At 41.0% G+C, this 26,820-nt stretch overlaps 1 protein-coding gene across 9 annotated transcripts; it reads left to right on the top strand.

The window, feature by feature from the left end:
* Positions 1 to 268: 268 nt before the first annotated feature.
* Positions 269 to 25,862, top strand: tfeb (transcription factor EB). Of its 9 annotated transcripts, none has more exons than XM_028405968.1 (13): positions 269 to 511; positions 10,545 to 10,609; positions 11,601 to 11,711; positions 14,916 to 15,020; positions 15,302 to 15,481; positions 17,528 to 17,626; positions 17,756 to 17,944; positions 18,666 to 18,755; positions 21,767 to 21,884; positions 22,063 to 22,119; positions 22,535 to 22,610; positions 22,713 to 22,869; positions 22,948 to 25,862. In XM_028405968.1, exons 4-13 carry the CDS (start codon positions 14,991 to 14,993, stop codon positions 23,515 to 23,517), a joined length of 1,566 nt encoding a protein of 521 aa, XP_028261769.1. In that variant the 5' UTR covers positions 269 to 511; positions 10,545 to 10,609; positions 11,601 to 11,711; positions 14,916 to 14,990; the 3' UTR covers positions 23,518 to 25,862. The 9 variants fall into 9 exon arrangements, with proteins under 9 accessions (XP_028261769.1, XP_028261768.1, XP_028261772.1 ...); XM_028405970.1 differs by lacking the exon at positions 269 to 511 and adding an exon at positions 8,739 to 8,969; XM_028405967.1 differs by lacking the exon at positions 11,601 to 11,711.
* Positions 25,863 to 26,820: the final 958 nt, after the last annotated feature.

The raw sequence follows: 26,820 nt of genomic DNA, 5'->3' as shown, positions 1-26,820 counted from the left end.
GCTTCAGAGGGAATAAATCACTTTTTCAGATTAAATGTGTTATGTGGATTTGCACATGGTCAAAAATAAGTAATAACAGACCGTGACTTGAGTTATTGGAGTTTTAAAAATCTCTTTGCAGTCAACAGGCATCACGTCATCGACTCAAAATACCGCAACCTGTGAAGGGCGTGTGGTAAGAACTACATTTCCCATAAGGCCGTGTGTGCGCTCTGCCATTGGTGGTGGCACAGGTGACTGCAGACGCTCTGAGTTGTGACAACATCCCGACCCGTCAAAACGAAAACAAATTAGCCACCGAAGTCCCAGCGTTAGTATGCGCTGCGTGTCAGTGCGTGCATGTGTGTGGGATACAGATAAACTTTAAACAGCTTGTTTCCTTTTTTAAACGCGACGTTTTTCCCCTTTCTCTGTCTGTTCCTGACGCATTTTGGTATCAGAGCACATAGAAGCGTGCTACAGCTTTCCTGAACCTGACTCTTTGCTCCGTTCTGTCTGACCTTCAGAGCGGGTAAGTTATGTTTCACCACCGCCTCTGCTGAAACACCACTAACCTCAGGAAACCACGCGAGTGGATATTTAACGCTGTTCACATCGAGTTATGTAATTTACTGACTTAAAAGTGAAGAAGCTACACATCCGTTTCAAATTAGATGCACTTCACCTAGTTTTACAAGTCTAATAAATCATTATAGACATGTTTTTTCCCTTTTGGCCATCATGCCATCTTTAAACCCTGCACAAACAAACATCACTGTTGTAGACATTTATAGCTTTAGCCCAAGTTTATTATAAATCTGAGCATTTGCAGAAAGACTGACATTAATGAGCACAGAGTAAAGACTAAATCACAAAATGTTTATGTTTAGATCTTATCTTTTCCTTACTTTTGCTTTTTTACTTAAAAAATAGTTTATATAGATATATAAAATATACTTTCCACTTGTTTTTGTCTTTTTGATGAGCACCCTGGTACCACTTGTTATCTGATAATGCGCCACTTTTGCCTTTTGTGAGTATGCTGAGACCCCCTCGTCCCCCTCCCTCCCCATCCTCTTGCCAGTTATAAGCGGCAGCCAGGCAGGCCAGTATCAGTAACAACACCTCAGCCCTGGGGTATGCTGCTATGTATAAGCTGTGACTGTAAACTGGGCAGGCTGTAATACTCTGCTACTTCTTTGCTTGAAAGTTCTGCATGGTGCCAACACCAAAATAATGAAGGCACCGCTGACCATATATGCCCCCCTTTGTCCCCTGTCTGCACAGTTCATGTCCATGTGTTTATTATTAGTGTGTGGGTGTGTGCCTGTTGAGCCGATAACACAATTTATTAGGCCTGTTGCTGTCCAGTGACACTATGTCAATATATACGACTCAAGCAGCGACATAATACACTGTCACAGTTTAGCTGTCACTTTACACTCCAGTGCATGGCTTATTTTATGCACGGTTTAGACAGACGCCGTCTGTCCTGCCTGTGTTGCTTTGAAGATTTTTAACTTTAGCAGAGTCATAAACTGAGCACACTGTCCTCATAACTCTGACCAGCACAGGTAGTTTGTCTGAGCTGCATGTCTCATTAGATCAAACCAGCAAAATGTTTGACCTTACACCCTGGCCCACGACCTCACTGCCTGGCCTCTGTCATCATCCATACCATTCTCCACAGAGCACAATAAGGTTCAAAGGACGGAGCAGAAAAACCTCATCACTATTCATATTCATGATTTGGCTAGTTTCAGTCTTGGCGCATTTGAGAGGAATTTCCCCTTTAGACTTTTCCATTAGCATTAATGCAGTGGTCATGATGACAGCTTATAAAGTTTGTTACCAGAAATAGAAAACCAAGCACTCTGCTATGCCGGTACATTAGGTATTTGATTATTTATGAGGCAAATAGTTAAGGTTGGGTTTTAGGTCAGCAGATGTTAGCAGTTAATAATCTTTTTAATGACTTTGGGCAAATATATTTGTAAGAAAGAAGAAGATCAAGTGGCCCTTTTTTCAGGCTTTGCCTTGAATCACCTTCAGTATATTGAGGCATGCAGGATCACTGTAGTCAGTGTGAGTGTGAGTGTTACACTCACAGAAGAACATGCAAATGTATAAGACTGTAAGTCTGTATATTTTAATGCATTGTTTCTCTTCTTACTTTTCACTCTTCAGTGGGAATGAAAGCGTTTTTGTTGAGTAACCAGGAAAAAAAAACAATTTCTGCTGTTTAATTAAATTATTGCCATGTAATGTTATCATGTGTCTGTGTTTACATAATGTGCATAGGAATGCTTCTGAACTGAAACCCTGTTAAGGAGATCACAGTGTGATATCTGCAGTCTGCCACATAACACAGTGTAAAGGTAATCTTTGATGTAAGTGCAAGATGTTATTTACCTGCTCCGTCTCCAAACATGTGTGTACATTGTAGACAGACCATTAAAAATAAGATGACAGATGCATACAGGGAAACCAGTGGGGTCATGGAGTGCACACAGTACCGGGGGGGGGGGGGGGGGGCAGGGTCAGTAAACACATTGAGCTGTGAGGTCACTGTCAGCAAGGTCAGAGGTCACTGACGGCCAGTATGTAGGACAGTGATGCCTGACAGACTGATCTTCTCTCTCTCTCTCTCTCTAATAGCACAGCTGCAACTTGCTGCAGCCAGCAAATTAAAACGGAGCTGTGAAAATTGTACAGTAAAGGTGACAGCATTGGTTCTGTGTTCAAGCGTTTCACTAGGTGCACTAAGCACCATCCTCTGAGATTCTTTTTGTGGCAATAAGAGACCAACTTTAAATGACAAAGCCTCTCACAGTGTGGACACTGATGGTGCTAAAAGTTGGCTTAAGGAGGGTGTTTGTGTTTGTGGTGGGGTCTCCTTCCTTTGCTTTGTTCTGAGTTAGACAACCTGCGTTGGGAGCTGTGATGTTGGGCTACTTGTCCTTCTAGGTTATTCTCCAGCTTTATTTTAGAGGCATCTTTGGTGTAAAGTAACCTGGTGTGCCATATGGTTTGGCACACACAATCATCTGGGAAAGGGCAAGCACTTAAAAAATAGCTGGCAGGGGACAGGATGAACCTATCACTATTTGTTATGGACTATCCAATCAGATCACTGAACCATGACAGAGCTAGGAGACAATTCTTTCTGCCTTTATAAAGAAAATTTGCTCATAAAAGATGCACACAATTTCTTTAAACAAACCTGTAGCTGCCAGTAGGTCCTTGTGGGATGCTCTTTGTTCTGCACTATGGTGTTTTTTTCCACAGGAGTATATCTTAATGCCTGGCAACAATTGTTGTCATGTTATCTTATGATGTTAGGAACCACATGAGAATCCAGCTGCCATTTAATGTAGGCTGGTAGCTAAGTTGACAACATTTGGGCACTGTATAATACCATGGACAAGACAACCTCTATAAGCAGTCCTATAACCTGGTCTATGCAAGCAAGGCAGAGTGTGTCTTGCTGTCGGTGCTAAGTGTGAGGATCTGATCCACATTTTTTAAGCTTTACTTTGCAACAATTAGCAAAAGCATTCCATCCTGTTTGTTTTGTGTGTGTGTCATATTTTCAACCTAGTCGGGCTCATGTTCGCTTGAAAGTGTTGGTGATGGGATTAATTTTCTTAAGGTAAACAGAAGCAGGCGCTGTACACATGTGGCACACCCACCTACACACACACACACTTGCTTGGTTGAATGGATGCACTTTAGTGTGAAAGTGCATCAGGTGTGTGTGTAAACACAGCTTCCTCTGTTTGCCATATGGACAGATCTCCCCTGACCTGAACAGTTTTCTTGCTGCTAACACCTGGAAACAGTGTATTAGGATTTGTCTTGGCTGGAATTAGCTTCAAAAGACCAGACTAAGTGCAGCATAAGTTTGTAAATGAAGTTTGGACTTTTTCTAGAAAACCACTGGAATGACAGCTTGGCATGTGCTGTATGACAACATGACCCATGATCTATCAGAGGTGAGTGTGGGTGGGACGTTTTAGTTCATGTGCTGATTGTGTGACTCCACTTCCTCATCTCATCTCCATTCCTCTGTTTCAGATCCTCTTTACAGACAGTAGTGGCAATCTCGCTCAGTCTCTCTCTCTTTTCTGTACGAATGGCGTGTCAGCTACATCTGAGAAACACACTGCAGTTCCCCAGTTGTGCATGTTTGGACAGTTTGTTTGTTGGTATGAACCGCAGGGGCCGACTGCAGTTTGTTCACATGAGTCTCTGAAGCCTGTTTTAGAGGCCCACAACAAGTTATGTTTTTATCTTTTAACGTTATCAGTATAAAACACCTCTCTAAATATTACAGTTATCATAAAAAAGTGCAATGTATTTTTAAAGGTTCGTTTGTGTCAACCAAAATCTGTTTAATGAATATAAAATAGTCTCACATGTGCTTTCAGTCTTTTAGGAAAAAATGTAATTGTAATATAATGAATGGAATTTTAAGGCTCATGGGAGCCCTGAACATTAAAAGAGATGTTTTCTGTGATTAGATTGAACTAATGTGGAAAATATTTTGCATTTTCGAAAAAGTCTGTTTCAGCTTAACACCCTTTCTACCTAGAAACTTAAACATTCACTCTGTTGACTGCTCTCTTAATATTATGCCCCCTGGGCTCCTCAAACAGGTTTTCACAATGCAATTCCAAGTATTTTTTTTTCAACTGACAGTGGTTTGAGAAAATAAAACAGAAAGGCTTTTTTCTCTAAGATTATATTAGCAGCAGTAGTTTGATCGATTTAAGTGTGGTCCTCCAACAAAAAAGGTGCTAAAGCAATGTGATATTATGCCTTTGTGTACAAATAACATGTGGCTTTTAATGACATTTTGCAAGTACTAACTTTGCACTTTAAGCTATCTGCATGTTATTTTGACCCTGTCCTGAAACATTGCAGCAAAATCTTCCCCTCCTGCTGTCATGATTGCATATCAATGCGAATCTCTGGAAACTAAGGTGGCATGAAATGATGCAAACACTAACAAAGAGTAGCAATAACACACAAAAAATGACTTAAGACACTTAAGACAGAAACCTTTTGGTGACACCAGGCTGGCTAACAATGCACTGATGACTGGCAAATCGTGTAAATATGAGATCATAATCTGCCTTTGAATCGCTCTGTCTGTAGCACGGTATGTGTCAGGTGTTAATGGCAGGGCCCTTGGACAGGTTTTCACATCATGTTGGCAGCAGTTTTTCATTTTCGATGGACAATATTTAATCTATCTGAGGGTGTAGCTTCTACAGAGTCAATGTAAGTTTCTGTGATCTTTGCAAATGCTCATGTGCACTAAAACTTGATTTTAAAAAAATCGTGGATGAAATCGAAATCGCAATATTTGCTAGAAAAAACGCAGTTCAATTTATTCTTAAAATCGTCATACAGATCTACTCCATAGGCCCTAATGCAGGTTTCAATCCTTTAATTCTTCAGAATATTTTCTTCTGTCTTTGTTGAGGGTTATTGACTTTCAGTCAGGACTTGGCCCATGTCATATTTCTTTGGTTTCTTTCGGCTTAATGTGACCTCCCTGTTTGAGGTATTTTATGGCTTCCTCGAAAAACCATCTTTGCCTTTCAGAGTATTCATACTGATGTAGACAAATGTGAAATCCCCCCATTTTGTGCTTTCATTTACATTTACTTTCATTTTCAAGTGCCTGTTTTCAGATTGACCTTGTTTTGTGTTATACTACAGAGTTGTTTCATTTTAATTTAGTGTGTTTCTTATCTGCTTCGATTGTGCACATGGAAACAGCAATTGTAGTAGTTGCTGCCCAAGTGTATTTTTATTATAATTTTTATTAGATTATCTCTTTGTCACAATTAGTCCCAGTCTGCTGGAGTGTCATCTGATATATGGTTATACAGTGATGTACTGTATAAGAGTGAGACACAACACTCCTTTGTCTGCACTGTTTAATCAAAAACTGTCCTCTTCTTTTGGTCAGAGGATAAGAACAGGATACTGATTCGATACATGCACTGCAGAGGAAATTATTAGCTTCAACAAGAACATGATCTGAGTTCTGCTACCAAGCTGACCAGTCAGTCTGGGCTGCCGCAAGAGATTATTTAAAAGGATTATTTTTGCTTGTCAGGCTACCGATTAGGCTCCATCATATCTATGCAATAAGCTGTAAGTCAGGTTTAACCACTTCTGGCCTAGTTTTGCATAACTAGATCTATCTGTGGTAGATATTCTGGCTGTACAAGTATATTGGTAAAGTCAATGCTAATGATGCTAGCTGCTGGCTGAGTGAAATGATGTCGAGATGAACTGCAACTGATGATGACGGTGTTAGAAAACAGTTTCAATGGCTGCACAATGTCCCATTAAGGGAGAACGTAAGACGAAAAAGAGTTAAAAAAAGGTAATAAAGTAGATTTAGGTGGATTACATATATAAACGATCAAGATTTGTTGCGTAATGCCCAAAGTGAAGTTAACTTTCTTTCTTTGTATACTTTATCTCCAAGTACATCACCAAAATGTCTTCCATTCCATCACCCTGTGCATGGTGACTGCAAAAAAATGTTGTGTGGCTGGTTGGTTGGTTACTAGACCCCTGTCTCTTTTTTATTCTTCTCTCTCGCTCTCTCATACACAAGCACAACTGTTGATCCTCACCACTGCTTTTTAAAAATTCAGGTGCTCTGAAAAAGAAATAGTGTGCTTTACAAAACATACTGGCTTGTCTAATGTGATTGGAACATAAAACACACAGTATAGTAAGTTTAACATTTATTGGTTTATTTAATCAGAGCAGGTGTATGACTCATCAAACTACAAAAGCAAGTCATACATACTGAGGTCACCTCAGGTCTAATGATGTAACCTCTAGAGTATGAGAAAGTAACACGTTAGACAAGTGTATTTTAAACTCTAATGGTTTCATAAAAATCATGGTGTGGTAAATTGGTCCCATGATGCAGAACTAGAATTTTCATGTAACTTGCCTTAGTGGTAGCCTTAGATTAGCATTGCTTCTTCAGACTTTCCTCGGACAAAGTTGTTCAACACTTGCAGTGATGGTCTACATACATTTTATTTGTTTGCAACTTCTTGGTAACCACAGAGACAGAGAGAGTAAATAATGGAAAAGTTGCCATCCTGACATTAGAGAGGGGCTTGATTTGTGTGTGTGTTAATGTGCATGTTTGGGTTGGCCTTCTGGACAGGCCATTGTCAAAGCACACAAGGCTGTCTTGGATAGTGATTTGCCCTCCTACACATATGCATTGTGATTGGCCAGACTTAACAGGAACGCAGCCTGAACAACCAATGAGCAGAGGGCCTTTAGGGGTCCTGCCCCCGGACCAAAATAACCCAGTAAATACACAGTGGGCACTATGAGAACTGGAGCTGGCCCTTTGGTGAATGCCTTGTGTACAAACAAGGGATTCTTGTAAGCTGGGTACAGCTGAACCATGCTGGCCTGTCTTCTCCTCTGTTGTAATGGGGCAACTAGCTTAATCGTTTTTGTGTTTGTGTGTCTTCATTCAAAGATGCAGGGTGTGGACGGAGGGATACAAATCACAGGGGGTAGTAGGGCTAGGCAATTAACCGAAAATATATCGAAATCGACATTTAGACCCTCTAACCGATGTACCGTAATCTTACTTGTGACGATTAATTGGGTACTTTTTGATTTTAAAGCTGGTCACTCGTATTTTAGTGCAATGAGTTAAATGTGTCTTTACACTGTCACCATCCATTGAATGACCTTTGCTTAAACCTTACAAGTTGTGCATTTGCACTAGAAAAAACAAATATTCTTTTTCAGTGCTGTGTGTGCAGTTATTTTTCTCTGCGGCATGAGCTCACTAGAAGTCTTCTAGAAAGTGTGTGTCATCTTTGTGTTGGAGTGCACTTCTGTGTGTTTATTTGATTGAACATCAAATAAGCATGTTCTTTGTAAGCTTATAAAAAGCAGCCACTCAGTGGAAGCAGATATTCTATCAAAAACCTGCTGCAATTACCTGCACGTGTGTGTGTGTGTGTGTGTGTGGCACTGACCCTGGGTTAAAAATTCATTTTTCTTAGTTTCAACATCCAATATGGTATCTTTGTATTGTTAATGTTAAAATGATTTGTTCAGCTTTAATTTAGTCTAGTGGCTCCACCTCCAGATGTTTTAAAAGCATGTTTTTTCCTTCAATTCCAGAAAAAATGTCTGGACTAATCAGTTTCAGAGATCTTTGTTTAGATAATTTGTTTCAGACTTCAGCTGCACACTGTGATTGATGTGTGTGTGAATTTTTAAAATTACTCCTATGTGGGTTTTCTGTATACTTCCCATAATATGGACTTTAGTGTTAATTCCCATAAGTCTTGTGAATGTGTATGGTTGCATGTGTGTTTTTATGTGGTTGGCGGGGTCACAGTGTGTGGGTGTCTATTTGAAGAAGCAAATATGCTGATTCAGAGCTTTATAGTTAAGAAACAATACACACAACAATGACCTGGTTGGGAAAAGAAATAAGGAATTGCTTCCAGGTTGATGTGTTTTTTGCACGCATATGTGTAGGTGTTTCTTTATGCAAATGCTGTGCACTGCTTTCAGCAGGAGGCTGAACAGAAGGAGGAGTTCCACATCAGAGAGAGAAAAAGAGCTGGATAGCTTTAGTGGACACAGGGCTCTCCTTGTTGTTGACTATGGCATTTAGGCTAATTTAGGGGAAGAGGAGGAGAAACAGGAGGAGGAGGAGGAGGAGGAAGAAGACATGTAGGAAGCTGAGCTGGTGAGAGGAAGGTGACTAATAGTGACTGCCCACTGTTAGTCAGCTATAGCAAGGAGGAGTGGCGTCACAGCCATTGAAGCAACATATGTATGCGCTGGCTGGTTGAGCCAGCAGACTACTGACTGTCTCTTGGTGAGTGAGTGTATTAACACGTGGAGGAGCAGATTTTACCTGGATACACTATGTTGTCTTTGGGATAGTTGGAGAGTTGCTGGTAAGAGTCTTCAGACGTTACATTCTACTTTAAGTTTCAGTGTTCCTCTGCTGTATCAGCTTTTTTTTTTAGGATTAGTCGTATTAATCATATTGTGTTTGTAGTATTTGTGTAACAAAACATTTTTACAGTAGAATTGAGGCAGTTGAAACAGAAGCAGGTAAACCAACAGTAAACCAGTTGACCTTTTCAAAACAGGAATAGGACTGGGTGTCAACACTGCATTGTTTAAAAATGTAATCCTTCCATGTTAATGCAGAATGTAAAAGTAAATGAAATGATCATGCAGCAGCTGGATGGATATCTAAGATGCAGCATGTTTCTGATGATTACTGGTATCACTGGAGCATTGATTTTTCCAGCTGATAAACAGACAGAGGCACTGCACCTGCACCTAAAAGCATGAGTCATGTGTGAATGTCTGCATGTGCATATGTTGCAGTTACTACATGTATTGTGTATGATATATGCAGATATAATGTTTGCAGTAATGTATGAGAAAATATTTTTTTTCCTACATATTCCTCAGTCTGTAAACTTGCGGTGTGACATGCTGTTTGACTTTTGCTTCCTGGAATGCCTTCAGAGGAAATTGCTTCACTACTGACAAAACTAGGAGTTGTGAAAACTGATGGAAGGGAAGGGGAAGTGATGCTTTGTGGTCATCATGATGCTGGTCTATTGTCTTTCCTGTGTCTCATTGTATTATACTTTGATTTTGTGTTACTAAAAGTGTGTTTGTGCTGATAACTAAGTTTTACATTACTCCCTTACTCTGTGATCTGTGAGGCTGAGTGAGGGGAAGCTAAGCAGGGCTGAGTAGACAGATTTATTTCTAGGAAGGGTCTCTCTGGATCGACTATAAATAGCCTGTTTAGAAGGTGACCAGCATTGTGATTCACACACAGTGTTGATGCGTTATAGTGATTCATTCAGATGACCTTCAGAAAGTGGGTTACTTAGCAGAAACGTCCGATACCAGTAATTCATATCAGTGAAGACACACGCTTCTCCTCATGATCGGAATGCAGCAGTTTTTATGCACCGCTTCCCATTAAACATAAAATATCATCCTCTTATACCCTGTAGTAGTCACATAATTTGATGTGACAACTACTGTCAGCGTGCACAAAATAATTAATTCAAAGTTAAGTTACTGTTTTAATTTATAGGATGGAACTGGGTCGCTGTCTGAGTTAGTTCTGAAAAATTGAGTTCAGAACACTTGACACCATAAGATCAAAGACCTTCTTCTGCAGAATCACAGAATCAACTGAGAATAGCTTTTGGTCTCAGTTGTTTTTATACTCAGGTCTTATCACGGTCCATTGCTTTCCCCCTGCTTCCGCAGTGGAAATTCTAATTTCTTCACTGTGTTGCACACCTGCAGCTCGCCCCTCTTTAATACTTCACTGCCTTATCTGCTGCTTCTTCCACAGCTGCTTAAGTCCTACTGTTGTCATCATTTTTTTTTGCAGTTATACATTTAATAACCATTCATTCTTTTTGTCTGTTTTTCTTTTTCTCATCTTCATCGCCCTTCTTCATTTCTCTCTGGCCATCGACTCTCTCCAGACATGTAGTCAGCAGCATAAACAGAGCACGTACCACTTTGTGAACTCTTTCTTCCTCTTGAGCAGGTAAATTTATTTTTTGTGCCTTTGTGTCTGTGTGTGTGCAATAACTGTGTAAATGCTTCTGTAGAAATCTGCCAGTGCATAAACATGGCAATTATTCCCTGTACTTAAATTTAGAAGGGAGATTTTTTTTATTTTGAGTATCCTAACATACCCTCCTCCACTATCATGTCCACACACAAACACACACACACAATCTTTGTATGCAGCAGCTAAATATACACACACAATTTATACTATAGATGTGAAGTGGTAATAGGCTGCTATCTATATCTAAAGCAGCAATTGACCCTATAGACCATACCCTATAGACCCTGCCAGTCTGTCTGTCTGTCTGTCTGCATGTCCATGCTGAGGATTCTGGTGTGTTCTGTTGCTAAGGGATACCTCTGTTTGTGTGTAAGACCAGAGAGGAAGGCGTGAGGATCCCATACTTCCAATGCCAGCTTTGTCACGTAGTTGTAAAGTCCACAGTGTAGTGCCTGTGGTATAGTCAAGGAATATTGGTAGTGTAGGTCTGCTTACATGTTTTGAAAGATGCTGTAGAAGAGTAATACACATGCACACCTGCCCTTTATGTATGTATGTCCCCGTCTCACCCCATAACTACCCACAAATTCATGCACACATGCAAGTGGATACACACACACACACACACACATATAAACAAAACAAAAAAAACGCAGTGAGGCTCAGGGGAACAGGGTGTTCCTGAAAAGGAGAACAGAGAGCAGGGGGTTATTTTAGTCTTTAGAGCAGGCAGATAGCTTAATACAGAAAGGGTGTGTATCTATGTAGGTTGTCCTCTTGTTGTGCAGAAAAACTGGTGAGGTGTGCAGTCATGTTACAGTCATGTTGTAAAGTGTTTAATGATTTGAAACACAGATTAAAACATCAGCATCACTGGTTATACAAATAAAAAGTCCCTAAAAATGAATAAATGTTTTTGTTGAGAGCAGGTCTGCCCAGACTGAGCTCACTTTGTGTTTTCCAGTGATGTATCCGAGTGTCCTTGAGGGATTTCTCCGTACTCGGGTTACCTGTACAGAACTTCCTCACATGGTGTAACGTAAAAGGCATGAAGGCTGTAACCTGCCTTTGAACGGTAATATACAGCTCTGGCTGCATACTTATGCTTGTGCCCTCTAACAAAAATGCACGGCTGCATTTTTGTTAGAGGGCACCTGTGTTTTTGTAGACATCCCTCATATAACTCCTGACTGCTAAAAAGGACTGCCTTGGCATTGTCACTTCTAAAAATACACAACCCACAAATTAGCACCATGTCAACGTGCACAGGTGCCATGGCCTCACACTGTCCCAGGGAGTGTGGATCTGTATGTATTACACTTTGCACGGAATCAAAGCTGTCATCACACAGCGTGTTTAATAAATGACATGCTTTACAAGCAGAATATTGTGAGCTTATTGTTGGCAAATACATTTGTGACTAATATGTGGCACAATCCAGAGTTGGCCTCTGACCCGGGCTTCCTCCGCTCTGCATCCTCTCACTGGCAGTCAGTGTTTGAAGTGAAGGGGTCTGTGACATTAGAGCAGCGGACACACAATGGCTGCTGTGTGTTTCTCCTGCGTCACAAATGTCCCCAGTGGATGCCAGGCAATGGGAAGGCCCGTGTGGGAGATCATGCTGCCTGGTAGCAGCGTGTCACCATACGAAATCAGGAAGTGATATCCTGCATGTGTGTATGTGTGCATGTCTTACAGATCATATATCATGTCATGGCTTAGTCACAGGAGGCTGCATGATACATCCTTTACATGTGTAAGATGTAAACATTGTAGCTTCTGCTGCACCTGACACCATATCATTAACAGAACAGATGCATTGTGAAGCTGTAGTTTCTACACTGGTTTAAATGTGTCACATGTAGTTTAAAAATTCCCTGCAGTTATATAGCATCAACACCTTCTAACCTACATTAGAAACAGAATTCCAGCTATTTTAACAGTCAGGACATTTATTAAAAGTATAGTATAACATTGGTGTAAACCGGCTTAGGTTATTTGGTTGGCCTGCAGCTGGAGTGATGTTTTTTATACAGAATTTAATATTTAGAAGATGATTAATAATCTCACTTAAGAGAACTCCTCAAATGTAGCCGCAGAGCAGCACAAACCAAACAAATATTCTGTGTGAAATGACACTGTGGCAGCGGTTCATGTGTTGTTCTTTGAAAAACACGTTTGTTAGCCAATGTTGATGCTGTGTCATGAGAAGTGTAAAACTTTGCTCTCTTGTTCAGGAACCTGTCATTATTGTATACATTGCTTTTAGTTAAGTATATAAAACAGCATTAATTGATTAATTGCTCCCGGTTTGGCATGTTAAAATCAAAAGTATATCAGAATATTTTCATCTGCCATCATGTAGCCTCAATCTGTTTTTAAGTCAGAAGGCTCAACACATGTCTACCTCTGACAGCATTCCTACACTGTACATTCAGTTTTGAGATGTAATCACCGCTTTGTCAGGCTCTATAAATACACTCTGCAGTATTCCATCACTGTTTGTCTGTGTGTTTGTCTAAATGTGAAAGTAGGCACATCTTGCAATAGGAGGTCTCTAGCTGTTAGTAGTTGCTACACAAGCTGTTTGGCTGGAAATTGAGGCAGTGTTGGAAGTGTGGAGCTGCTGGTGTGAAGCTGGCCTTTCCTGGCGTCCAAGTTCTGGTACAAGTTTGTGTTGGAATGTCTTGTGTTTCAATGTGTATCTCTGTATGGGAGTGTGTTTTTCATGTGGGCTAGCTAATGGACACAAAGCTGGCAGTGTGTGCCCCCTCGGGTGCTGAAATGTACACTTTGGACAACAGGCGGCTTCAGTCCTTCTCAATAGGAGCTGCCCGTCTTATTGTACCTCATGCACAATGAGCTTTTCTCTCTCCCTCTCTCTCTCTGTCTTTCTCTCTTTATGACCATATAGAGACAGTGTTTCTGATGAGTGAGTGGAAGAATCAGATTCTGACTGATGCTGTCCTCTGTCTCATCCCATCACACGTCAAACATAATCACAAACATTTGAATAGAGCAGAAAGATGGTCTTGGTTTTATAACACCTTTTTGTGTCCAGACAAGCTTAAGGCTGTTACATAGTCCACGAGACCAGAGGAACTGGAGAGAAAATTGAAGTCACTTTCTTTTCAGAGCACTCGTTTGGGAGGTCTCGCAGCTTCTTCTCGTCACATTGTCTGAGCAGAACTTTTGTCCGAGAACTATTGTTGGCTAAAATTTCGTAGTGGGCATAAAATGTTAAGCCTAAACTGCTCTTTCTGCTGTTGTTAAGCAGTGAAACGTTTTAAAAACCTGAAAAGAACATCAAAAACTGCAGCATGACGTGCGCTGCAGTGGGAGGGCCATATGAAGAGTTCTGCACATACGTTTCTCATGAAGCATGAAATGTCTGGGCCAAAACGAACTTTATTGTTATTCCTTGGGAACACAAACAGATTTCTCTGTTCTCGTGGAGTATGTAACAAACTTGAGTCATACAGTAGATGAGCACAAGTTGTTGCAGAAGGGGAAGTATCTGTTCAGGGACTCCCCAACATGTGTTGTGTCCCCAACAACACGTGTTTGTCTGTATCCGTGATTAAAAAAAAAATAACATAGAAGAGAGGTTTGAAACGTGATGGGTGTTCCCCTCATATTTCACATGATCATTCAAAACAAGAAAACCACATGACCTATCTGTCCTTATAGAGGAAGTTGTCCTCAGTGTTTTCACAAACTGGAGCACGAGATTATTGCTGACAGGTTTTGACTACTATGATGCAAGGTAATGGAGTGACATGAAGAGTGGGCATATATTTGAGTGTGTGTGTGTATATATATATATATATATATATATATATATATATATATATATATATATCCTTTACAAATTATGATTTAAATACTACACCAACTCATATTTACTACATGATGGACGGAGGCTTAGCTTTGCTGATGTGTCTAAACTAAAGACTAAAAATTGCAACAGATGAACCCACAATGACAAAGATAAAATGATGAGTTTGTAACCAAACAGATGCTGATGAACCAACTGATGATTTCATCATATCAGAATTTACAGGTTTCAGAATGTTTGAAGAATCTCATTATTATCACATCTCAATAGAAGGGACTCAGCATTATAGTTTTATTAAGAGTTATCAAAGCATTGCATGTTTCATCACCTCCCAAACCTCCATTCTTACCGCTAGTTAACCCATTTACAATTTTCTTCACAGAGAGAGCAGTCCTCAGTCCTCACTCTTTCTCACTCTTTTTCTCTCTATGTTCTCCACAGCTTCCTCTGTGTCTCGGGCTGGACTGTGGTGCATTAACTTCGGCTCGCCCTCCCCTGCCTCCTCGCCCCCCAGCAATGGCCACGCGCATCGGCATGCGCATGCAGGTACCTATCAACATGTAACGTGCATCTTATGCAATGATTCAGTTAACCATAGGAATCATGTTAGGTTTGTAGTGTTAATGAGAAAAACAAAAAGGAATACATTCAGGAATGTTTGCCTGTGTCACTTATTTGAAGCGCATCTATATTCAGTATTGATATATTTGGCACTTGCATATTGTAAAAGATTTATTGTCATTGTTTTCATACGGAGGTAAAAGAGAATATTCAAGAACATTCTTAAATGAGGGCTCCTCTAATGTTGTTATTGTGTGTGTGTCCAGCTGATGCGAGACCAGTTGCAGCAGGAGGAGCAGCGTGAGCGGCAGCAGCAGCAGCAGCAGAATGCTGCCCTGCTGCCACCATACATGCAGCATTGCATGGCGGGGTCACCTGCACCCACCCCAGCCATTAGCACCCCGCAGCATTACCAAAGCATGCAGGTCCCTGTGGAGGTTCTTAAGGTCAGTGGGATCACAAATATTGATTCTCATTATTGATCTGTGTGTTTTTTGCAACTTCAAAAACCAAAAGCTTCTGAATCCTGAAAAAAGTGTGAAAAATACCAGGATGACGTTTGAAGATGTTTAGTTTACATTTTTTAGAAAAACAAAGGAAATGTTTTATTCAGAAAAGTATAGAAGCAGCAGCTTTTTTCTGTTGTTATGCTTATCACTTTAACAATTAAATTATTATTTTAGGTTTGTGTAATGTAATTAAAAACTTTGCTTTTGATCATGATGGATAGCTCACAGAGAGGGAAGTATTAAAAAGTGTCTGGGCACAAACAAACCTGATACCTTCTACAAACTAACTAGTTAGTAAATAGAAATGTGTTTTTTAGTCTAAATGTAAATGCACCACAACATTGATGTGATTGGCAGTAGAAAGAAATGTTGTCATGACAGAGACATGTCCCAGAGAAGAGAACAGGACAGGAGGATGGACAGGTGCTCTGGATTTTACAGAGCGGTGTGGCCTCTTACAGCAGCAGTGCCACACACAGAAAAATCAGGGAGAGGTTTGAAAAAGCCAGAGAGAGAAAAATGCAGTGAAACAGCAGGCAGGCAGGGAGACAGAAGAAGAAGATAAGAGGTTTGACATGTTTGGCGATAGGGCAGACAGGAGCGATGTAGATAGTAAAGTCAAGACAGAAACAGATAAAGCTGAAGTGACATTTTGCCTGATTCCAGAGATGCCTGTGTGTCCTTATCTTTGAAGTTGTGTGTTTGTGTGTGTATGGGTTTGTGCAGTTCTCCCTTATGTGTGTTGCTTTGTGATATTTTGTACTGTAAATCTGTGCAATGAGTGTGCACTTTTTTTTATTATGCAACCTGCTGTGTCTTCACTTTACTTCACATGCGTGCATGGTTGTGTGGGTGGAACAGTGTTTATAAAATCTTGGTAGTTAGAGTTGTCATTGTCTTTCTGGTGGAGATAAGATGAGCTGTCACACTGTCCGTCAGACCCACTGATGTTGTCATTCCTCTTGTGGAGTTTCATTGGACTACATGTGTGCTAACAGTGCTGGGTTCGGTAGGTCAACCAGTTCTGACTGAGAGCTTGTCTGCCTCGCGGTTCACCCAAACATGTATAGAAGAGCTGTTGTAATGCACATAAACAGAGTAGCAGGAAGAAGCATCTGTTTACTGAAAGCTTTTGGGTTCATTTGGTGTAATCCTGCTGTTACAAAGCAGATGAGGATCTGCAGGACTGAGGAGCTGAGCATATGTCTCTAGTAATGGGTATCAGGTCTTTGATGTGAAGGAATGAGGCCAGCCTGTTGCTCTTTGTAGCTCCACCAAAGGATTTAGTGAGGCTTTACTCCATTAGACATTACTACTGACTTTCATTCTACTATGCCCTTGTGTCATCACTGACAAAATGTAGTGTGAAGCACATACTCAGTGTACCTGCAAGCTACACTTCACATTTAATTCTGTGGATCTGCGTGTGTTCAGGGATGATAATGATAGTAACTGAAATGTATTAATACTAAGCTGCTTTTGCAGCAAAATAAGAAAAAAATATGCTACTGGTATACCTTGGTCTGTAGATTACAAAGGCAACTATTTTAGTGATATGACATTTTTTTTCACAGCAGTTCATACTGCAGATATGTATGTCACCTAATGTATGTAGCCTGTCTGTTATTTATCACAGTCACTTTTTCCTTACTGAAGCTTACAGACATGGACAGACCTACCCCTGTTCTCTGTGTTCACTTAAAACTCTGTGTTAATCCATAACCACAATGGTAGGGCACAATGACTGCATCCTGTAAAACTATTGTAAGATTGTTTTTACCTGAGGCAAAATAATTAAAACGATTTTTTTCAGAGAATTCTATATTTTAATTAAAATGGTAAGTTAACAGATTTTTGCTCCTCCTTAATTGATACAGTTTAAATATATGGATTACAAACTCAACTTTTAAATAGCGTGGTCAAAACAGATTGAGACTGGAACAAAAGTGCATATCATCCTTTTACTGTCTGTTCCTAAAACAGGTACAAACCCACCTTGAGAATCCTACAGACTACCACATCCGTCAGTCTCGAAGGCAACAAGTGAAAGAATACCTGTCAACCACCTATGCTACCAAACAGGTATCTGTCTGTGTGACTCTGCACTGTGTTTGTCCCTGTCATCTCATCCACATAGTAAATACATTGCCCTACAGTATATCAGTGCTCTGTTCATCATTCACACTGTCATCACCCTCTGTGTGTCCTTAGACTGTCCATGCAGTATCAGGGCTCGTGCCGCCCTCTCCTCCCACAAACATGGGACCGACGGGGGGTTCGGCGTCTGCACCCCCACCTCTCCACTCCCCACACATGCGCACTGAGCAGCTCATGTCTGGCAACAGTGCCCCCAACAGCCCCATGGCCATGCTCAACATTGGCTCCAGCCATGAGAAGGAGGTAGGTAACCTGCAAGTGTGGGCAGACAGTGGCACAAACAAAAACTTGTGAACATTCCAGGTCATGTCATAAAGTACAATTTACAAGAACCAGACTGAACAAATATCACTAAAATATGACTTAATGACACTCCTATATAAAATTACGAGGGTTGAATATTACCAGAAAAGTGACATTATCTTCACATTTTATGAATGCATCGTAATGATTTAATTGATCTTTGGTAGGCTGCAGCAGCGTTTGTGAACCCGCTGGTGTTAATGTGTTGTAGATACAGTATGCGTGTGGATGGATGCGTTGGCTAACTGACAATAACTGAGACTGGTAATCAGTGGATTTTAAATGCTACATAATGGCCTTGCACCAGTAATTACAGCTTAACAAGTGACAGGGATACAGCACAATGTAAGGGCCTTTGAACCTAGAAGACTTTGACCAGCTCCGTTTCTTCAGCGGTCAGCCTCTCTCCTCTCTGTCTGTTAGAGGGAAAATACTTCTACAAGTTAACCTCAATGCGACAGGGTTCTTTTTTTTGAGTGAGCAATGCACCTGCAGGAGAGCTCACCTGGAGGCCTAAATGCCATCAGGGTGCGACACTTTAGTATCAATACATTTCTTTTATTGCATTGCATGATCTGCTAAGTTCCCTGAAGGTTTGACAAATCATGTCTAAAAATGTTACTGCTCTTGTTTTGTTTTAATAACACTGTTTTTTCCCCAGATGGACGATGTTATTGATAATATCATCAGTATGCAGTCCAGTTATGATGATATGCAAGCTTACATTGACCCTGTCCAGATGCCAAACACAGTAAGTAGAGCTAACACACCAATAAAGACCGATAGGAGGAATCCTTTATTGTCATTTTCTTTATATGACTGATGTACTTTGCATCCAGTTGACTTTTGTATTATATATTATAATTAAGGTTAGATTACTGCCTCGCAGTAGTCCCTAGTAGTAAAATAAGTTGAGGAAAATGTGTCTTTTTGTTAGTGACTGACAATTATCTTGTTTATGATTTAGTATTTAAAGCAGTTTAGCTCAGATACATTTTTTTCTCTGCTGTTTGTGTGAAAATATATGATAATATATATCATCATATTATTTTTTAGAAAATATAGTTCACTAAAACTCTTGTCCACCTTAAGGCCTTTTTGGGCTCCATCTGCCTAAATGAGTCATACATAATCAATGTTCCTGCTTCCTTTCACCACAATATGTTTGTGGTTCAAAGATTTAAACCTGCTTTTAGCTCCTATGTTTTCAGAATAGGTTATGTTGTAATGTAGCTATATTCAGAGCCTCACCTACACACTCAGATGAGAAAGTGTATAATTGACTTAAACAGCAAGCATTCCATCCCTAAACCATGTTGGACATAGTTAGAAGCAGTGTGGAGACATGTCAGTTGAGGACTGTACACTGCTTTGTGTTTGAGGGAACAAACTCAGAAAATTAACAATTAAACTACCAGCAGTTAGAGTTCAACTTGTTTACAAGACATTTAGAGGGAGGGAGGTAGAGAAGCAGAGAGGGGGGAGGAAAAGAAAGGAGGAGGGAAAGGGGGATGAGGGCAATTTGTGCAAAGGGAAAACAGGCTGAAAGTCCAGTTAGGGGAAAGTTCACTCCTGTTTGGTGGGGAGCAGAGGTAGAAGAAAGACAGGAGCTGTGCTGCCGAGGTCATTCTCCCAGGACAGGACAGGGGCGGCAGAGCCAGAGAGAGAGCTGCATGTGCTGCTGAGAGAGAAGAAGAAAGTGGCCGGGCCTTGAAAGGGAAGGAGGAGAGGATGAAGGAGATGAGTAAGACATATGCTATTGTGGAAGTTATTGAAGGCGAACAGATACAGCTGGTAAGACAAAGACACACTCTTGTTTGTAAGACTTTAATACAAGATTTGGTTTGGATTTGGAGAAGTTTCCTGTTGCAGGATATTAGTAATTTGAAGTTCAGACAGATGCAGCTGCCGCTCTAACTCCCAGCCTCGGGTCTCTGATTATAAGAAGCAGGGACATTGGGGCGTTTTCATTTTGAAAGCTGCTGTTTGTGTGTGTTATTTAGCGACTGGTGCTGTACGAAAATCAAGAATCTGTGTGCAGTATTATATGGTTGTCTACCTGATATATTGCTTCCACTGCTGTGAAGGGAACCCACAGAGACTCATGTAACATTATCTGATACTGCTCCGTCTGTTTGATTGGTTTAATCACTCCAAGTATGTGTGTTTGTATCACACTGATTGATTAGATTAAGCGGCAAATACTGATCAACCTTAGGATGATCAGTATGTGAGAAGTTAGTACTGTTGAGTAAGCTGAGGGAGAAACTCAGTGGTCACATCAGTGTGTTAATAATGCTGAACAAAAATTCCCAACTGTCAGAACAGAGAGTGAAACTCACCTGATAATCCTGATGGGGATTAAAGCAGCAAACTCCATGGAATTCTTGGAATCTCAAAGTTTAGTTCGAGCCGGGAACACCACTGAATACCAGGCACAAGTGAACAGTTTGACTCTTAGGAGTGTGTGTGTGTCTGTGGATGGTCCCACTAAGCCATGGTCCCACTCAGAGTTTACACTTATAATAAGTACTGGTATATGTATTGAGTTATCTCAGTCTCACACCATCACGAGGTCTGTTTTTGGGGGGGACTGTCAAATTTCTGCACATATTTATGAATGAAAAATGTATGTGTCCTCCTTTCATTTGATGCAGTTATTATGAACTAGGTAATTTAATACAGGGATTTCCACACTTGAACAGCTCACAGTTAACATGCAGCTTCAATATTGGAAGATTTGGCTAATGTGACATCCCTTCCAATGATACTGCTGTAAACCGTAACAATCTAATTTTCTACTAACGTTTCTAAGATTACCCTTTAAGCCCTCTGTAGATCTTTTGTGAGTAATTAACTTGCATGCAAAAGTTGAATCTGCAGAAGCATGTGTGTATATTGCAGCTCACACAGTAGCCAGCAGATTATGATATCTCTTCCTTTGAGTTCTTTATCTTTCAGGGCTCATTAACAGCGTTGTATTTGCTTCAGGGAGTACGACACTGCTGCTTACAAGGCATAAAACTCTCATTAAACCATACAATTAAAAGGAAATTACATCTTTTTAAGGACTCCATACAAAACTAAGTAACTATTGTTACACAATGTCTAAAGTGCAAGAGTATGGAGACCACTCCAGGTGTGTAAGTTCAGCAGCTGGAGGTGGCAGAGGAGAGAATTGGGCTATAAAGGGAGATAAGAAAGATAAAATGATAGTCAATCATTGCTGTGTGCTTGGCAGGCTCTCCCCAGGTGTGATATTGTTGCATTATCTCCTGCTATCTGCTCTTTACAGCACACTAAACATGGTCAGTCACTGTATAAAGGTTCTTACCAAGGTGTCTGAAGCTGTAAAGGGAAGTGATGTAGATTTACACAAGTTTCACCTGAGTTTAACCGTTACTTTGTGTTTGGATTGTGTTTGTAGATTTAAATACGTTCAACCTTCTCACCTTCTATTATTCTTACATTACAAGCAAAACAGATTTTATGTAATGTTAAATTTAGGATGTGTTGATTACACCCAAGGGGTTTATTGAACATTTGAGGGTTGTTTGTGTCTCAGATGAAATTACTGTCATTGTATAAAGGAAAACATTGATGCTGTGTCCCTCTCTTTGCTCCTCTGTATCATGCAGCCTGCCACACTTGTCAGAGCATGATAAAGTAATTTGTTGATCATAGTGCAGATGGTTTTTCTAAATGTGTGTGTGTGTGTGTGTGCGTGTGCGTGTGCGTGTGCGTGTGCTGCTTCCACCCCAGCTCCCGCTGTCAAGCAGTCACCTGGATGTGTATACAGGTCCTGGGATGAAGGGGCCAGCCATTGCTATGACCAGTAACTCCTGTCCTGCCAACCTAACCATCAAGAGAGAACTGTCAGGTGCGATAGTGAAATATTTGTGGTCACATTGTGCTAGGAAGCTACACAATCACCATCTTAAATTTAGAAGTGGTATAGCCTGAAAGTATAATATATGACATTTGTGCCGTTGCATTGGACTCTCTTGTGACATGGCACCTCCTCAGCCGTAAGTTAATCACTTTTTGTTATTGCAAAGACACAGAAGCCCGTGCGTTGGCCAAGGAGAGACAGAAGAAAGACAACCACAACCTGAGTGAGTCTTTTGTACAGTATGTTTTTCTACTTCATTTTTAATTTTCTCACATCTACCCACACATGCACGCACACACACACATTCATGGCAACACACACGCACACACCATATAGTTGTCTCTTGCAAAAACTGTTTTATACAGCCTTGTGCTGATTAAGCTGACATAGTGCAACTAGTGGGTGGATGGTTAACTCAGTAATTTCTGCTGTCCTGGCACTTAAGTGTAATTGCCTGTGACTGTGTGTGTGTGTGTGTCTGTCCCCTTTTACCCTTTATTGTATATTTCCAAAGTGCCTTTTGGTTTATGCTGTATGTGCCATCAGCTGTAGAGCGTCAGTGTCTCATGCTGTTTAACTTTGTACAGCAGTCTTCATTGTGTATTTACTTCTGTGTCCACACCCTTTTTGTGTTGTAGTTGAAAGGAGGAGGAGGTTCAACATTAACGATCGTATCAAAGAGCTGGGCACCATGATCCCCAAAACCAACGACCTGTGAGTTGCTTTTACTCTGTGTTGTATGTAGAATTGTTGAAATGGAAATGGTGTGTTACATTAGTTACTTATGTGTGGACGTTGCCTTTTTGTTTTCTATTGTGTGCACAGTGATGTGCGTTGGAACAAAGGCACTATATTGCGGGCCTCAGTAGAGTACATTAAACGCATGCAGAAGGATGTTGAAAGGACCAGAGAGGTGGAGAACAACTTTAAAAGGATGGAGATGACCAACAAACAGCTGATGTTACGCATCCAGGTAACACTTACATAGACAAATGAAGAGTTTGCTGAGTAAATTAATGATGCTGATGATGTCATTCTTGGGCATCCACAGGAGTTGGAAATGCAGGCTCGTCTGCATGGCCTGCCCAGCACCTCCTCTGGCCTCAACCCGAATGACATAATGGCTCCTTACATAAAACAAGAGACCAGCCCAGAGGAGAACCTAAATCACCCACAGGCACAAGCCCACCACCAGCCACAGCACCTACCCCATAACCATGCTCAGCCTCAAACCCACCAGCACCACTTCCTCCCCCAATCCCACCTCCCCCCTCAGGGCCAGGCCCAGCCTCAACCCAGGCATCTCCAACAACTCCAACAGCACCTCCAGCCCCAGCCGCCTATCCAGTTCCCAGCGGTGGGCAGCTCCCAGCCTTATGACTATAACCCGTCGCTGGACTTGTGCGATGGAATACCCGGATTCTCTGACGGCATGTCAGGGCTGGGTGACCTGGGTGGACTGGATGTCCAGGGGAGGAGAGGTGATCTAGGCTTCCTGATGATGGACGAGCCTCTGTCCCCTATGGGTGGAGACCCGCTGCTCTCTGCAATGTCGCCTGAAGCCTCTGTGGATTCCAGCCGCAGATCCAGCTTCAGCATAGAGGATGGAGACATACTGTAGACACATGTACACACACACACACACATGCAGTCACTCAAACACGGGGTGTCAGGAAAAAAAAATGTAAAAGTGATAGTACACACACAGATGCAGCACATACACAAAGGAATCAGTCTCCTACTGTAGCACAACGTTTGAACACGCACCAGCGACACTCAGTTATGGTACAATTATCTCCTTAATGGCACAAGCACAAGAAGGTACACAGCACTCACACAGGTGAAGACATACTGCAAACACCAGCACACAGACACTCACACACATAAATGCATGCTAGTTAAAGTGAACAGCCCAAAAAATGCCAGGTCAGGAGTTATGTAGCACACTTGGCCTTGTTTCCATAAAGGTGATTCAGAATTATGATTGAACAAGGGACAAAAGCAGCAGTTAATTAGATTGACACTATCAGATACAAGGACAACCATGAGTGCATTGTCTCATGTGGTAGAGGACAAGTTATTTGCCCCTTACATCAACCTCTTTTCAGTAACCATAAATGATTGAACGAATGATAAAATGGAAATAGCTTTATGGCCATTCATGCATAATTTATGGTTAGGAGATGCAGTCCGGTCATATTGTTCTGCTCTCACTTTTGTATTCCACAGTTTATTTCAGCCTCAAGCAATAGATCTGTGTTATCCTATTAAGTGTTCACATCTTAAGGAGCATTAAAAAAACAGATTAAAAAACAGTGGGAGGACAGTTTATTGTAGGAGGCAGATAATCCAGCTTTCTGCAAAGCCTTTTTATTTACATCATTGTATTTTCCTCTCTTCTGCCTGTTGTCTTTTCACAAAAACACTTGACACAGACTCTTATACACTGTAAGGACTTGACACATTGGGTGGTCTTTTACATTATGTGCAGTGTTAAAATCCTCAGGTACTGCAACAGAATACACAAGCAGGATAATTTGTAAATGAACACAGATGTTTAGTGAACTGTGTCAGGGCTGTAGCCCCTGTCTGTGCGTGCCTTTTCATTTTCGCAGCTGCTGTTCTTCAAAGGCATGTTTTTATAGGTTAGAGGTCATGGCTATAGAGTTAATATATATTCAGTTACGTCTGCAGAAATGGCTTCTATATCACCTACCTTTGTTAGTCCAGGAGATAAACAGTTTTTTTCTTTTGGGTTTATACTTAGAGGCCCAGGTGAAGGAAAGACAGAGGTTTAATGAGGTACTTCCAGCTGACAGCAGCAGGGATACTGCAGTCCTCACTGTAAAAGCACAGCATTAGACAAACAGACATGCTTACCTATTGCACATTATAGTGCCCACCTCCATGTACATACAGTGCGCAGTGTGCCTTGAGGCTGCTTCAGTCTCCTCCCTCCTGGGTTGACTGAAGCTGCTGGCTGCAGAGGTAAAGCTCAGGTCTGCTCTTCCTCTGTCACCTGAAAGTGACGGGCAGAGCAGGCTGGGGTGGAGCTGCATTCTTATCTCTGCTGATGGCAAACAGGCTTCTTTTTGATTTGATATAGCTTACTGTATGATCACAACTGATAAAGGTGATTTTATTTTTTTTTTGATTAAAAGAAAGTGTTTGTTTTCTTTATTATATAGTTTGTTGTTTATCTCCCAAAGCACTGGAAACTGTATTATTGTTTTGACTTTGTACATGAAAGAATTATGGAATAAGATTTATTTCAGATGTTTTATGCCACTAAGCCACTTAAGTGTATTTTATTTGTATTTGTTGTTTTAGTTTTATTTCAATTTTATTCCAAAGCTGCCCGTTCCTCTCAGAGCCATTTTCAGGAAGTACACTGTAAAGGCATTTTAGCCACAAGATGTTCCACTGGAGAAGGAGTGGGGAAACATTTTAAACTTGCTGAAAGCTGATTTAATGAGATTATGATACCATTTTTATATAATTTGGGATTTTATTTTGCTCTTTGCTTTAACCCTGAAATTTGGAGCCAGACATAGATAAATGGTGATTTAATGATCTGACCAAAATCAAATTGCTTTGATGAATGTAGTGGCTCTGGACAGACTAAAGTTTGTCAGCATTTTTTGTCCTCTCTGCCTGCCCCCCTTTCTCCCTTACTTTTAGTATCCATGGTGACTGGAAGACGACTGCCTTCACATAAACTCTGAGCCAGGGATTTGTGATTGTCTGGGTGTTGTACCACTGACTCTGTGTTTGTCACTGCCAGAGTTGTGCCTTTTCCCCAAACAGCCACAGTTTTGACTGTTGTAATTAATCACCCAGCCAACACTCCAAAGAGCTGCTCAGGCCTCCTCTATTCCTCCACTAGAGGGCGCTCTGCAGAGCATACCACACAGAGGAAGGTGGTTCTGAATTTACTGAAGATATAAATTGTTTTAACAGAATTGATTTGCTGGCTCTCTGTGTGGTTTTTGTGTCTGGCCTGTGATGAGTTTCTGGGACACACGTGGGACCTGACAAAGGGCTCATGCATGCGTATGTTACAAAAATATATTTTTACCCTGACTTCTTGATTTAAAGACACAAGTTTGGCCTACACAAGATTTTTCATTCATGAATACACACATATATGATATCAGCTTTTTATTCATCAGCTCCAGGTGCCAATTAGAGGAACTTGTGACATCAGTAATATTTTTCAGTCAATTTTCAGTTCAATATGCAATTTACATATTGAAACATGAACGTTCAGAGCACAGATATTGTAGTTTTTTAGCAGTTTAAGCTTCCCTACATATATATATATTTACCCGAAGGACAACATTCCCAGGGAGAAACACAGCAATGTGATATATGCAGTCCAGTGCAGTGAGCAATGCTCTGATCTGTACGTTGGAGAAACTAAACAACCACTCCACAGAAGAATGGCTCAGCACAGGAGAGCCACTTCCTCAAGACTCAGCTGTTCACCTCCACCTCAAAGACAAAGGACACTCCTTTGAGGACAACAATGTTCACATTTTAGACAGGGAGGAAAGGTGGTTTGAAAGAGGAGTCAAGGAAGCCATCTATGTTAAGCTGGAAAAGCCTCCCCTTAACATACAATGCAGTGATTCCATCCATTCCCAGGAAGTTTGAACATACTCACAGCAGCACACCAGTCCCCCTCCGGCAGTTTCATAGTCGTTAGCCAGTCGTTAGACACACCTGGCTCAGTCAGCCAGATCATCAAGTATGGAAACATTTAGAGCTATTGTAAGTTTTACCCAGACCCACCCACTGATGTCTGTAACCACATATAAACCATGTTTCCCCACCAAACAGTTAGAACTGATGAAGCTGCTTCAATCTTCTCTACGTAATACGAGAAGAATCTTATTTTCAATATTTGCCAGTTTATGGTCCG

The sequence above is a fragment of the Parambassis ranga genome, chromosome 5 (assembly GCF_900634625.1).
Source record: "Parambassis ranga chromosome 5, fParRan2.1, whole genome shotgun sequence".
NCBI lineage: Eukaryota > Metazoa > Chordata > Actinopteri > Ambassidae > Parambassis > Parambassis ranga.
This window is presented reverse-complemented; position numbering and strand designations above follow the sequence as displayed.